Here is a 15,546-nt window from a genome sequence, read left to right as displayed (position 1 = left end):
CCTACTGAGCCCACAAAATGCTAGTCTTTGATAAGACTTGCATGCAATCGAAAAAGTAAAGGTTTAGTATTCTAAGGACAGGTAAGTTGCATGCAGCTGCAAAATGACACCTGGTGTCCCTTTGGGAGAGGAGCTATCCTTGGGAAGGAGGCTGCCATGCTTTCTTGAGGCAAGGTGGCGGGATGGGCAGGTGCACTTCCTTTCAGAAGGTATTTGCTGCTGGACATCTAGAAGTTGTGTAGACCTGGAAGTGAGAGGTTTTAAAATAAATGTTTCTGGTCATTCATCTAGCTACATATTTTTGTCCTGTTTTGTGAGCACATGCAGGTGCCATTCCAATGATCATGGTTATGTCAGGCCACATGACAGAAACCTCCTAATTTGCTTCCCTTCTCCTCCACCCGCTTCATGCTGGGCAAAGGAGGGAGCAAGGAACATGCAGAGCTGTGCCTTTCCTGCCAGCCTGCATGCTGGGATGTTCCCTTCCCTTGTCGCTGATACACTCACACCTTGCCTACTGTCTCACACATGTGATAAGGTGGTAGGGGCTTATGAAACAGTGGGAAGCATTAGACTTCTTGCATGCAGCTCACCTGTTTTGAAAGTCTGGGTGCCATGTGGCATTGACAGCAAGGCACGAAAGAGAAGTAAGAAATGAGCGACATGGGATTTAACAAGGGAAAGAGGCTGTGAGGCAGCAACAAGGACCAGCTCCAGCACATGTCAGAGCCTTCTGTGTGAAATGCTGAGCATCTGCAAGCTCCTCAGTGGCCCATGAAACCAAAAGGATTTGAGGGTTTCCAAAGAGTTCTTAGAGATACTCAGCTTCTTCCAAGATGAGCCTCCTATCACTCCCTTCTTTTGCCTTCCTGTTCCTCCTTCACTTGAAATGTCTAATACTTACTAACTAAATCATTAACTGAGTTAAGCATTTTAATAGGCTAAGTAATTATAGCCCATGGTCATAATAAATGATATGGAGAGGGGATTTTTTGATTAAGAAATATTTTTCCACCCCTGTAGAGCATATGACCTTCAATGTATAGGCCGTATTTCTCATTCAGTCTGCCACCCTGAGGGCACCACTTCCTTTTATATATATATATAAAAAAGTTAATGATGCACTTGTAATCACATGGCTGCATTTGAACAAATCTCATTCAAGACTTTCCCTGAAGGGTTTAATTATACAGGTTTGTGCAGAATTACACCCAGTTGTAATCCTGGGATCTGCTAGTGTAGCTGGTGGTTCATTTGAGCATCTATGCTCCTGACCAAGTGTGTTGCACAAAAAAATGTGAAGCAACATTCAAAAGAAAAGCTTAATGAACATAAATGCAAACTGAACCTCTTTAACAACAGCTATATGTACCTTTCTGCAGAACAGCAGAACATAGTTCTGAGCTCTCCCTTCAAGTGGGAAGAAAACATGATCTCAGTTATTTTTATTATGCAACTTAATGTAAATATATTGTTTTCAGTCACAAATGTTTAAAAAAAAATTCAAAAGGAGCTCTTTCCCTGATATCTTTTGATTGAAGGTCTGGGTCAAAGTCTGACATCTGCTACACTGCTATAAATCTAGTGATGATACCTGGATTCCAGTGGAGTAGCTCTGGATTTATACCATCTCCAATGAGAGCTAATTTGGCCTTCTAAATATATAATTGTTCTTAGCGCAAAAAAAATCTATTAATCCTTCACAGTCACTGATTGTGGCATTTTAACAATAACAGCCAGCATGGTTGAGTGTTTTCAGTGCTTGCTGACAGATGGTCATTGTGTTACAAAACAGCCTCCAGTAAATAATGACCATATCCACATGAGAGATGGAAAATAGTTCTCTATTGTACAATCCTTTTTTGCTGCACATAATGAAGTAGAAATGTGTCTTCGACTCCATTTTATACTGACACTGAAAGGCCAAAACTTCCATTTGAATGAAAAGTGATAAGAATATGAAAGCAGAAAGGTTCTAAGTTGCTTTTATTTACTTGTTTGCCTATTTGTTTTAATATAATAAACCAACAGGACTTTGTGGTTAATGTTCTTCTATCCTTATATCATAGTGTACAGTTCCCTTAGGGTGCTAATGGAGCTTCTTTTAAAAGACCACAAATAAACCGAAGGCAAGGATACGATTTAATAGTTACAAGATGACAGGGCTAAAACTCTGCTTTCTCCTAACATGATGAGTTTAAGTGCACGGTGGTCTGTGTGGCTGGGATCTCATTCTAACCACAATGCTTAGGACCGTAACGTCTACTAACGGTTTATTACATTAAAATATAACAGAGCTGTGAATTTACTAATGTTACTAATGTTGGTACAGAAATTATATCTGTTATACTGACAAAGAATCTGAAGCACCAAGTGTGTTCAATAGATGTCTCAAAAATGTTGTTAGTATACTGATGCCTTATTGTACACCAGGGACAGCACAGTAGGCATACTACTACTTAGCTAGGAGGTCAGAGTCAAATGGCGGAAACAAGTTGTCTTGTGTCAGATTATTGACAAATAAAAGGAGTGGTTTTCACAAGCACAGAAACAACTAAGTCACCTTACTGAACACGTGCAGAACTAATTTTTTGAAGAATAAATTGTTGATCAGTAACTGTCTTGATTCCCACTGCAAAAAGTCTCAACGATCCAACTAAGTTGAAGTGAAATGATAAAGCACAACTGCAAAAATTAATACACAGCTCTTCGTTTATATGCTGACTGTTCAGGAGTACAAAAAGTAGCAAAAACTGTTTTCTTGTCATTAAAAAGAGCAGGTAAAGCTAAATACATGGAATGAACAGATCTATCAAATAAAAATAGTTCTGTCAGCTCTCAAAACCAAAGTATTCTTCAAGTAGCAATTTTCAGCCCCAACTTGCACAACCTACAGCAAAAACACTCATGACTTCCACTGAACTTTTATCTGTGCTGAACCTGAACCATGACTCATTTGCATTTCACTACATTTTAATGTTTGATGTCTTAAACTGGATTATTTTACTGACTCTTATTTTGTAATCAGAGGAAAAAGCAAAACTTCTGAAACCACAAACATCTTAATCTACAAAAGTTTTCAGGACACACTTTGCACAAAGTTCACTACTATGGAGGTCAATGATCAGATTGAAATCAGAAACTTCCATGTGTCTGAGTGACCCCCTCCAGCTGCAAGTGCTCTTGGGTTGTAACTTGTGGGTTTTTAATCCCTGTATGTAGTTACATCTGTTTAAATTAGGAATTGTGCTGAACTAGGTTCTGCGATTAGAAGCAAGAGCTGTGCTTTTATTAGAGGCCATAATGAGTTCTCAGGGCTAGTCACTTGACCCTGACAAGCTGTGGGAAAAATTTTCTATGGCGGTTCCCACTTGTTTCTGATAGTGAAGTAGCCTCTTCAAGACCAACTAATCTCAGTAAAGGTGAGAGACATTCTCATACCTATTAAGTAACCGTTTATAATTCAGAAGAACATTTACGAAAGCAGCGGTGTGTCTTTTGTCTTCTAGATATGGGACAACATTCAATGCTTAAACTAAGTGAGCACTTTTGCTACAACTTGTTGGTAGTTTGAAATCCTGTGGGGAAATGAGTGCATGGCTTCATCACCTGCTAGAGAGCTATCACAGCTCACCCTTATCTAGCAATCTCAGAGACCTTGAAAGCTGAATGATTACAGAGGTTTGCCTTATCGTATTTTAAAGGCAGTATCTTCGTTTCAAGGCTGCAACAAAATAAAACAGATCTTGTAACAGCAGTATCTGGAGTAAAAAGATGAGTCTTGGCTCTTGGCAGTTTCAAGACCTCTTTCATTGTCATCATGAATTTAAGTATGTCGTTTGTAACTTAGATATATGAAAACAAAGTCTTGCTCCTCTTAAGAAAGGAACGCTGAAAAGGAGAGACAATTTTTTTCCTCCTTTTCAGCTCTCATGGTCTTGTGAAGCTAATTCCTTGTCCAGTGGTACCTTTGATATGTTCTTTGGCTGTACCCAAACACAGCTAAATCTTGCTTTATCTCCTCACAGAACTCACACCCACTTTTTATTTCCTTGTACAAAAAGCAGAGGGGGGCATGGGAAGCATTATTCTGCCAAATAAGAGGTTTCAGATCTATCATGCATGGGTTGTACAGGGAAAAGAGGACATTTCTAGCACCATGAACACATACAATGGAATAGCATCTGCACACTCTTTGTCAAGGTTGAATTGAGAATCCCAGTGTTCCTATAGGGGATTTATTTGTAGTCACACCTACTAAGGAGCACATATTAAATTTACACACACAGCAAAAGAGACCCGTGTGCACACACACATTCATGAAGTATATCTCCGTGTGAGCCACAATTATGACAATACAATTGTTCTTATGTTGAGTGTCGTGTGCCACAGCTCACCAACTCAGCATATTACACACAGACTCCACCAGTCTACTCAGTTCTAAACATGGTCTTTCAAACCTGCTCTTTCCTGTGCCTTTCTGGAGAGCTGAGTTTGGAAGCCCTGTTGTCTCTTAGACTGCGGGCATGCTTTTCCCCACTGAAGGAGAAATGGCATTTCTCATTTTCCTACACTATGGGAGAACTTTTGCAGTTTTGTATCATCACTCTGAATGCTGCCCCAGCATTCTTACAGGCTTGTTTGAGCTTGGTGCCATCCTTAATTTTATATATGTTATTCCTGCTCAGCCATCCACTCAGATAACAAATATTTGGAAAAGAAGTGTGCCTCATATGCCTTCTAAGAAGAGATCCTATGTGGAATCTCCCTTTCCTGCCAGTTTGCCAGTGATCACTTCCTAAGAATTTATTTTCAACCATCTATTTATCTATATTGTGAACCAAGGTCGTTGTCTACTATAGCATCCCACAGCCAAACTGATGAAGTATGATTTGGGTAGGTGGGCTTCAAGGTGGGTAAAAAATTGGCTCGATCATTGGGCTCAAAGCGTGTGACAGCACAAAATCCAATTGTCAGCCAAATAGTAGCATTCCTCCAGGATTAATACTGGGGAAAATTCTGCCTTTACTAATGGCTGAAAAATAATTATATTCATGGATAATGGACAGCAAATTCTCTGTATGTGCTGGGATGAAGAGGAGTCACAACTTCAGTGCAGCTCTGAAGTATGGGGCTGATGTTCAGTGGATGCTGGCAGCCTGAAGGAATGGGCCAGCAGAAATTTAACATTGCTCAAAAACAAATTTAAGTTTTACATCCTCACCGGAAAGCCCCAGATCAGGCTGAGGGCTGACTGGATAGGAAGCAGCTTTGCTGAAAGGACATGAGGGTCCATGGGGGTAAGAAGCTGAATATGATTCAACAGCATGTCTCTGTGGCAAAGAAACCAAGTCCCATATTGGCCTCTGTTAACAGAAATGCAGCCACACAGAAACTTAGAGAACTGATCCTCCAGATGTCCTTTCCAACCTACATTTCTCCATGACAGCTTTTATGTTCTCAGCTTGTTTAAAAGATGTGACAGAACACAGAAGAAAACCCCAACCCAGTAGCTGAGGTCTTTTTTAACATTAATAAGGCTTTATATGCTCTCTGCCAGTTCAGTTACCTTATTAAAGAAGAAAATGTGGTGGATGATACATATTGTTTCTGGGAACCCCGTATGAGCTGTTTGTTAATATTCTCATCTTCCAGGTACTTGTTACACATTTTGTCCTAATACTTGAATGGGATAAAACAAAACAAAACAAATAAAATAAAGCTGCCCAGCTTACTAGAAGTCTGGTTTCTCCCCACCCCCACCCCCCACCCCATCCCTGCCCCCAGTGTTTTTTATCTATAGCCTTTATATTCTTCCACATAATCCACAAGTTCTGGATAACAATTGCTAACTCAGTGTAATCCTGGGCAGCTGTTTGTTCAGCTCAAGGGTTCTTTTTGTCCTTGCTTAGGCCTTTACATTTATCTGGGAGCATTTTCAAGAACATTGACCTGGATACATGACTATACTCTTATATAAAAGTCATATAAAAGTCATGCATCATTTCTCTTAAACACAATGTCCCAGTGATTTAGCAGGTAAGGAGCATGGGGATCTGGGAACTTCAGGAAAATTTACTGTACTGGCTCAGAAATTCTTGAACTTTCTGGGCAGGTGGAGTCTCCATTCCCTCCACATCCTCCTGTGTGCAGAGATGTGCCCATTATAATGCAACAGTGGTTCCAGGCTGCTGAGGTCCTGTCAGAGGACCAGCAGAGAGGAAACAGTCTAGGAGGTTCCTGGAGTGTGTAGAGGTTAACCTCCTGACACAGCTGGTGAGGGAGCCAGCTAGGGAAGGCGCCCCGCTGGACCTGCTGTTTGTGAACAGAGAAGAACCGGTGGGTGATGTGATGGTTGGAGGTCATCTTGGGCACAGTGATCATGAAACGATAAAAAGCTTTTCATTCTTGGAGATATAAGGAGGAGTTCAGCTGCTGTGGATTTCCAGGGGGAAGACTTTGGCCTGTTCAGGAGACAGGTTGACAGTTTCCCTTGGGGGCCAGTCCTGAAGGACAGCGGGTCCAGGAAGGCTGGACATGCTTCAGGAGGTGCAGGAGCAGGTTGTCCCCATGTCCTGAAAGACGAGCCAGCAGGGAAGAAGACCAGCATGGCTGAACAGAGAGCTTTGGCTGGAACTCAGGAAACAATAGGAAAGCTTATGGCCTGTGGAAGAAGGGACAGGCAACTCAGAAGGGCTACAGGGATGTCGTGAGGTTATACAGGGAGAAAAAGAGAAGGGCCAAAGCACAACTAGAACTTAATCTGACTACTGCCACAACAGACAATAACAAAGTTTCTATAAATACATCAACAGCTACAGGAGTGCTAAGGAGAACCTCCATCATTTATTGGATGCGGGGGGAAACATAGTGACAAAGGATGAGCAAAAGGCTAATTTATTCAATGCCTTGTTTGCCTCAGTCTTTAATAGTAAAGACCAGTTATTCTTTGGGTACCCAGATCCCTGAACTGGAAGACAGGGACAGGGAGCAGAATGAAGCTCCCATAATCCAAGAGGAAAGGTTTAGTGACCTGCTACACCACTTGGACAAACACAAGTCTACAGGGATGGATGGGATCCACCTGAGGCTGCTGAGGGAGGTGGTGGCCCCAAGCCTCACTGAGCCACTTTTAATCATTTATCAGCAGTCCTGGCTAACTGGGGATGTTCCAGTTAACTGTGATGCCCATTCATGAGAAGGGCTGGAAGGAAGACTCATGCAACTACAGGCCTGTCCGTCTGACCTTGGTGCTGGTCACCCTGAGCACCATCACATGGCACCTGCAGGATGATCAAGGGATCAGGCCCAGACAGCATGGGTTTATGATAGGCAGGTCCTGCTTGACTGACCTGATCTCCTTCTGTGACAAGGTGGCCCACGTAGTGGATGAGGCAAAGGCCGTGGATGCTGTTTACCTAGGTATTAGTAAAGCCTTTGAGACGGTTTCTCACAGCATTCTCCTGGAGAAACTGGCTGTTCATGGCTTGGATGAGTGTACTGCTCACTGGGAAAAAAACCTGGCTGGCTGGCTGAGCCCAAAGAGTGGTGATGGAGTGACATCCAGCTGGCGGCTGGTCACAAGTGCTGTTCCACAGGCTCAGTATTAGGACCAGTTCTGTTTAATATCTTTGTCAATGATCTGGATGAGGGGATCTGGACAGGCTGGATCGATGGGCCAAGGCCAACTGTATGAGGTTCAACAAGGCTCAGTGCCAGGTCCTGCACTTAGGTCACAGCAGCCACGCGGCACTACAGGCTTGGGGAGAAGCAGTTGGAAAAGAACCTGGGGGTGCTGGTTGACAGCCAGCTGAAGGTGAGCCAGCAGTGTGCCCAGGTGGTCAAAAGGCCAACAGCATGTTTTTCAAGCTGCATGATGTCTGATGAGGACTCGAGGATTATATAGGACAAAAAATCAAGGCAGAAGAAAGCCTTTGAACTTTAACAGCTACTTTTGGGTTGCTGTCTTGATCTTTGATGATATGGGATCTAGCATGTTACTTACAGTATCTCTAAAGCTCAGGGAGCCCAGAACTCAGCATGGACCCAGAAGATATGCTAAGTTCATATTACAGGCATGGGAGCTATATCAGTAAATGTTAGACTTGAATAAATACTTTTAGTAATCAGGTTACTAAAATATAATAAAAGAAGATTATTAAAGGAGTTATTTCTATTTAAGGTATTCTTAACTGCACAAACTGATTATGACTAGATTCATAAAATAACGTTTTAGACAAAATCTAGCTTCAGGCTGTCTTCAGAACCATGAGGAATGTCACAACATCTGGAGATTTCCAAAGCACTTCCCCAAACTTACCCATCCACAGACAACCGTTCTCATATCCCAGTTCTCTCACACTTAAACAATAGACATCCCCTTGCCTATCTGATTTGTGAGGCTCAGACCACTCTGTTAGGGAGGACCTGCACTAAAAATAGCTAAGGATGGTTTAATTCAAATGATCCACATGGAGATGTCCTCCTGAAAGAATGTGAAATCAGCTCCCCTAGTTTTTGGAATATTTTCCTGACTGCCAAGTTATACTGTGTTGTGAGAGAGAGGAGCCGTACCTTCATAACTGTTCATTTAATAGCTGTGGTTATTTCATTGCCTCAGCTTTCTAGCCTAGTGGTTTGTTCACATCTGGACCGTGAGAAAGTCACATTCCAATTCCCATTTTCAGAAATATTTAAGTAATTTATATTAAGCAGTAATTAGAAAGAGCCTGGAGCACATTTCTCCCCTTTCTTTGGGAGTGCATGACAGATTCAGCACTTTTCTTTCTCTAATCTAATGAATATTGGGAAACAGGTGGCTACATATCTGTGTAGACTGAGAGGGGACTAAAGCCCAAATAAAAAACAGTGGGGGTACAAGCATTAGCTAATAGCTGTCACATGAACATTGCTGTGATGGCAATATACCTGTGCTTGTCAAATTTTCCCTGTTGATGTTTCTAAGAACCTCAGCAGTTCCCTGGCATCTCAAACTAAATATTCATTAGCATGGTCTTTTCAGAGAAGAGTGGATTTATGAAAAAGTATGTCTGTGAAGAGTTGAAATTATGTGTAAATTCAGACAGCATGCAACAAACAATTTCTGCTGGAAAACAAAGGGTGAAACACATTAAAAATATTGAAATATTCTATTTCAATATTTTTAAAGGAAAATGTTTAATTTCAAAAATTAAATCTAAAGGTTATGCCAGATTTCATTTACCCACTTCTTTTTTTCATCATAAAAGTCTCTTTGAAAATTAACCTAAATTGACAGAAAAGGAAATAAGAAATGGCTAAGAGGGGATTTTATTCACATATATGAGAACCAAAGCAAGCTACTTAAGGTTGAAGTAATTACTTCTGGCTAATTCAAGATTTTTTTTTTTGTTTACTGTAATAGATCAAAAATCCTTAAAAAGTCAAATCGTGGCTTGACAACTTGTTTACCTAAGACACTTCACAGAATAATGCGTGATTCAGCCAGATCCAGCATACATCCATGTGGTTGGGGAAAGGGCCAGACCACAGGTGGGAGGACAGACAGTCTTTGCTAATGATCTAGTTCTCACAGCCACAGTATAAGCCAGCACTGGGATTTATTTATTTCTTCTCAAAATGAAAATCCTGAAGGTACAGAGAACAGCGAAACTGGAAGAAAAGCATTTCCTTATACACCCATCTCTTTTGTTCAGATACTGTCAAATAGTTAAGCTCACATGGTGTTTTCCTTTTAAAACCTATATATTTAGAACACAAAGCCATGAAACTTTTAATACCATTCTGGAAAACTGACTTGTACAGAGTTTAATCACATTTATTATTTAACAAGCGAATGGCAAAACTTATTTTAAGTTCCTCAGAGCATTTCAGATATTAGCAGGCTTTATAGAGATAAGAATAACAGGATTACTAGGGAAGTCAATACTATAGAACAGAATTAAAAACTACAATGAATATGGCTATTACTATCACTTTAGAACTATGCTACAATCTATTACTCTTTCTTAGTAAGTTAATTAAATTCTTTGTTCCACACACAAAGGATCTGCAGTATAATAAAGTTATAAACGAAAATAAGTCAACCTTTTAGAAGGAATAGAAAAGGATCACTGGCAAAAAGGCAAATGTAACCCACTTATTCAACAATTATACTATTGTTTTGTAAACAATACAAATTTTTAAAAGGCGTATCACTTCATGTTGTACACAGGTCTTCTGTAAAATATTGGTGAAAGTATTTCTCTGGACATCTAAATTAGTTTTTAAAAGCAAAGTTTTGCTTATATTCTGCAATAGGGATGTAACTACAGCAACTAAAATATTCCAAGTGCTCTTGCAGGAGTAACAAGTAAGGTTTACAAGCTTTAAAAATTTCTCATGCCAGCAGCTGTTGTTTTCTTTTATTGTGGTTTAATACGGTTTCAGAATTCCCTTGGCTTTAAGACCAATGACTTTTTAAAGCGCAAAACATATCTGATTCTTCTTACCTTATACTGAAAGACAGGCTGATTTGTTAGAAGTTTTGTTTGTTTCACATATTACAAATTAAGCAATAAGGCACAATGTGGAGGAGGGATTATCTGATGGTAACCCCAGCTTCCTGAAATTGCTTTATTGCAAATATAAATATATTTTAGATTGTTCATTGGATATTAAGGGCATTAGCATGCTCATAGAGTTTAATCTTTCTCTTTAGAATTTTAAATTCATAAGGCTTTTTTTTTTTGTCTAAGCTTTTTTTTAATGTGCAAGAGAGGACTTCATATACTCAAGGAATACTGTAATTGGCTGGTGCGTACTCCACTGGGGAGATTAATTTACAAGCATTGTACAGTTCTGCTAAAACTACTTTTCAACATTTTAAAATGTCAATAGTATATTTTCCCAGCCCTGTAAACACATTTTGATACAGAATATAAACTTTAATGGTAGTTTTAAGACACCTCTGGGGGTATGGTTATTTAAGCAATAAGACACAGTAGGGTGTGAATTATGGTATAATAATTTCCTACCAACTGCATTGTTAGGCACGAGGCCAAAGGCCAGGGGACCAATGAGCACACTAGGTGTGAATTATGACATCATAAGTCACACTCTGGAGTGTCTTACTGCCATTACAGAAATATTTAAAACATTTTTTTAACACAAATTCTTTATTCGTATAGTACTATATTTTAATGGAATATCCTGAAAAATCTTCCCCAGTAAAAAGTTAGCCATTACATAACTTGGAATTAATAACAAAATCGAAAAAAAGTTCTCATATCTTCTGCTGTTTAGTTTGTTGGATTGCACTGTGGTAACATGCTTGAAGGAAGAGCCCCAGAAAATATATGTCTTAACCAAGTTTGCCAAAAAATAGAACAAAGGCCTTCTACACAGCAGGGAATAATCTGCTTTCTCATTGTCTGGTGAATCAGATTGCCTGAATCAGGCTTGCACTGGCTTCTCCTTTTAAGTGCATTGATGAAGCTGCTAGTAAATCTACATACCTTTTTTCCACACTTGGTTCATACTGCTGTAACAGGGCACAATACAGACTTTGAAAGAGTAGCAAAAAGGTTTGTTAGACCCCATTTGAGCTCCTGCAGCTAAGGCTGATCACGGCTGTAACACAACTTTTAGTAAAGATTGCAAATCGTATAATGTGCATTTGTACTATTTCCCATTGTAAACTCCATTTTAATTACATTTTAATATATTTTAAACTTGACAAATGTATTCTCTCCCCTCTGGATACTCCTGCATTACAAGTGCAGCAATGACAACAGTGTCATCTGGAGATACACAAGCTCACCTCACAAATAACTAGCCTGGTGACTGGTAGCAAGCTCACTGCCGCAGCAGAGATCTTGGCATGATCTAAACTGGCTTCTTAGTCAGTTTTTACAGCTTGCCCTAAACCCTCAGGCTGCTGTGGATTGATTGCGATCAGTCACCAAGCCAGCTAGTGGGCATTAGAGTTAGCAATATGACAGAGCTTAGGAGAGGGCTATTTGCCAGACCCGTCTGAGGAGCAATAAGCCTGAGGGCATGTCTGCATGTCTCAGTGCAGTAAGGTGTTCAGGATTGCTAAGCTAGCTGGGTAGATGGGTAGATGTTGTTATGGCTCTGTGTAGTGATGCTGCGCCGTGTAGGCATAATAATTTGCATCCTGGAAGCAATGTAGTTGCAAGGTCAGACTAATCAGCATCCTTGCATCCAGCTCTGGAGCCATCTCATTTCACTCTCACACAGGGATTTCTCTGTATCCCTGGTTACCTGAGCGAAAAGACAAGAAACTTCAATTCTTCCAGGCAAAGCCTTGCTCTGACATAATTGTTTAGTGGGTGAGAATTGTTTTCTGCATAACCTCACAGTGGTTAGCTGCTCCTCCTGGGTCAAGTAATGCTCTATGGCCACTTACATCAGCTGAAGGTAAGATTCAGAGCCTAGAGTGCCTGCTCCTCCATGAAACAGGAATGGGTAATCTCACAGAGAGGACTTCTGTGAAGTTAACTGGTAAAATTCTGAGCTAACCTGGTGTCTTCCTTTCCTTGCCCACTTGAAATGTTTATTTTAATGTCTAGCAAGAGAAGGTGCTTAATTCTGTCTACAGCTTGATGAGACTCATGGGAACGATTTGAATTTTGCTGCTTCCCTGTAAAAACAAACAAGCATGTGACTGTTTTTTACCATTCATCCTGCTTGAAGCTTCTATCATACATGATGGGAAAAGGTATGTCTCTAAGCAGGTTTTTCTTTGTTTTTGTCATTTTTTTGTTTCTTTTTTTTTTTTTTTCTTTCTCAACAACTTCCAACCAAGGGTGAGCTTGGTTTTTTAAACCTAGCTTACATTTGAAAATATTAGTCCTACATCCCCTTGCAAAACTACAAGTACTTTTTCCTGGATCCCAATAGGAATGGGGCAAACAGCCAAGAAAAGTTTTTCTCAGTGGCTCTGCGTACTCCAAAAACTTCAAATAAGCGGCTCCTGACAAAATACCTGTGTATATATATATAAATTACACTTTTTAGTGGCAAAGCTGTATTTCAAAGACTGCTGAGCAGTAGCTAACAAGTTGCCAGCAGTATGTTTTTCATAAATTAATATTACTCAGAACTCATGTTTGCCAGCTAGAATGCTCCAATTTCTGAAACCATTTTGTTACATGAAAGTTGAGGTATAAATGCATCACTGTACGACCGTAAGGACAAAATCCTTTGATATACCCATCTCCATAAAGCCTTCTGGCTTGTAACAGTAAATCACAGCCCTATTTTCATAACTCATTACCATTATGTATCTTTCCACTGACACCTGACCTTAAGCATAATCAGGTATGAATTTCAAACCATACCTAATCTAAATGAGTGCCTCATTATTTTACATAACCCAGAATGAAAATAAGATTTGAAATGTAACTGCAGAATTCACAGTTTACACATTCAGAAACACAAGTCCACTGAAAAGAAGTCATGCTCTCCAATTTGTGACTGTGAACAACATCAAATCACACCTGTATATAGGAGCTTTGCAAGAATTTCAGGATTGGATTTTAGAAAGGATATTGCCAGTTCTGAAGAAAGAACACAGTGTTGAAACTGTTTGGTATGTTGTTAAAGATAAAATATGAAAGAAAAATGTGAGTACTGAATTTATTACCTGTATTTTGAAGAAAGAACAACAGCACCAATTGCATAAAGTTATAAAACACCAGTAATAAACATGTAAATAATCTTCGGGTTTGCAACACCAATAGAACACAGACATCTACAAAGAAATATATATATGTTTACATGTAATATAATAAAACCATTCATTAGGGAACAAGAAACATCATATTTTTGTACTATATAAAACAGCTGTACAGTGTGCACACAGACTTTCCTGATCTCTCTAAAATGCCTGTCAGCCACTTCTCGCCATCATCATTTGCTTGACATAGTTTCTTCATTGTCCATAGGAGAGCTCCAAGTGACCGTCTCATACTTTTAAACTACTTATAGTGCAGTTTGTCTCCATATATATATACACACACACATATATATACTTACAGATGCACATGTATGTATATGTGTATATATATATATAAAAAGAACAAATGCACACATGTACACGCACACACGACAGATCTAAATAGCTCCTCCATCCTGTGCTCTTGAGCGAGTGCCTGTAAAAAATCCCTGCATGCTTTATGAAGGGAAGAAAACTTGCTGATTGTGCAGATTGAAGTCATTAGACGGTTTCATTCCTAACAGTCTGCAAACACACACATCTGAATCACATGGTGGTATCCCATATGCCTGAAGACAGTCTGTTGCAGGAGGTATCTTCGACCTTCTTCAGCAGCGTTGGCTTCTTACACGGGGGTGGAGGTGGGGCTGTGATTCTTTGCTCCGTGTTGTGCAAGATTTGCTGCCAGTCTTCTCTCTCTTCACACAGCTTTCTCCTCCAATCTAGAAGCTCTTGCAGAGCCACACTCTCATTCTCTGAAAGTCTAAGCTGGTGAATAACCTGTTAGTGAGAAGGAAATAATAAAAAAAATGGATGAAGTAAATTCTCCTGGCAGTGTAAAACTGCAACATCCATGTTGAAACTTCACACAGGATCCTCTGCCCCTTTTGTCATGGATGTAAACCTGTGGGCAGGGCAGATTCAGGTCCTGTTTTCCTATCTCCATTGTAAGGAGCTCAGTGACATTCATAATGATGTGTAAACAATAATGACTTTCAGCAAAAGAACTTTCCCTTGACCTCATGAGAGGTGTTCTACACTGCCAAGCCCCATGAGAGGAGTGAACCAGCTTCTGCTCTCCATCCATAATTTGCAAAGGGCACCACGGAGCATTATAAGCTTACCCACACATTCTAGTAGGATGATGAACAGAAATCCTGCAACTGCTACAGCGTGCCCTGGCTTAGCCATGTTAGATGGTGAGTGGCTGTGAACGCTGCCATTCTAACATTTACAATTAAAGAAATAAATAGATGTGTGTGGGTAAGCACTCAAGTCCTACCCTTGCTGAGGGAAAGCTGCTGTCATATGTACTACAGCTGAAAGAAAACAGATCAAAGAACCCTGTTAATAATTTGAAATTCCAAAAGGGTTAAACTGTGTGCTTAGCTCACTGACCCCTCTACCCATTTACCATTCTTTACACTGAAAATAAAGAAAATGAATTATTCAGAATTGCCTTATTTCAGTCTCATGTCTAAAAGTCATAGAAGCGAAGTTTATGAAACAGATGCTAAAAATGAAACAAATGGAAAAAACTCCCCTATATCAACAAAAGGTATATGAACACAGTCCTCTGAAAAACACAAAATGCACTGCCTATAGTAGTCCATGTTTCGAGCACCTTGGTCTTAAAACTGTTGTCATATAATATTTTTATACTCACAAAATACTCCTTTATACAGAGCAAATAGCAGCTGCAGAGGTAGGAGGGTTTTGCCCCTAAATGTAAATACCCAAACAGTCAGAACCAGAAATCACAGCCAGAACCAGGTAGTCACAGACAGGTGTTATCATTAGAACCAGGGGCTGGCCCTTGCCTTGCC

The 15,546-nt window shown here is 40.0% G+C and overlaps 1 protein-coding gene across 1 annotated transcript in view; it reads right to left on the bottom strand.

The window, feature by feature from the left end:
- Positions 1-9,580: 9,580 nt before the first annotated feature.
- The window catches only part of MYO16 (myosin XVI), a 412,211-nt gene continuing 406,245 nt past the window's right edge, over positions 9,581-15,546 (bottom strand). Inside the window, exon 35 of the mRNA XM_037377384.1 lies at positions 9,581-14,500. Coding sequence (XP_037233281.1) covers positions 14,267-14,500 — 234 coding nt within the window. The 3' untranslated portion in view covers positions 9,581-14,266. The remainder of the gene's footprint in view (positions 14,501-15,546) is intronic.

The sequence above is a fragment of the Falco rusticolus genome, chromosome 2 (assembly GCF_015220075.1).
Source record: "Falco rusticolus isolate bFalRus1 chromosome 2, bFalRus1.pri, whole genome shotgun sequence".
Classification (NCBI taxonomy): Eukaryota; Metazoa; Chordata; class Aves; order Falconiformes; family Falconidae; genus Falco; species Falco rusticolus.
This window is presented reverse-complemented; position numbering and strand designations above follow the sequence as displayed.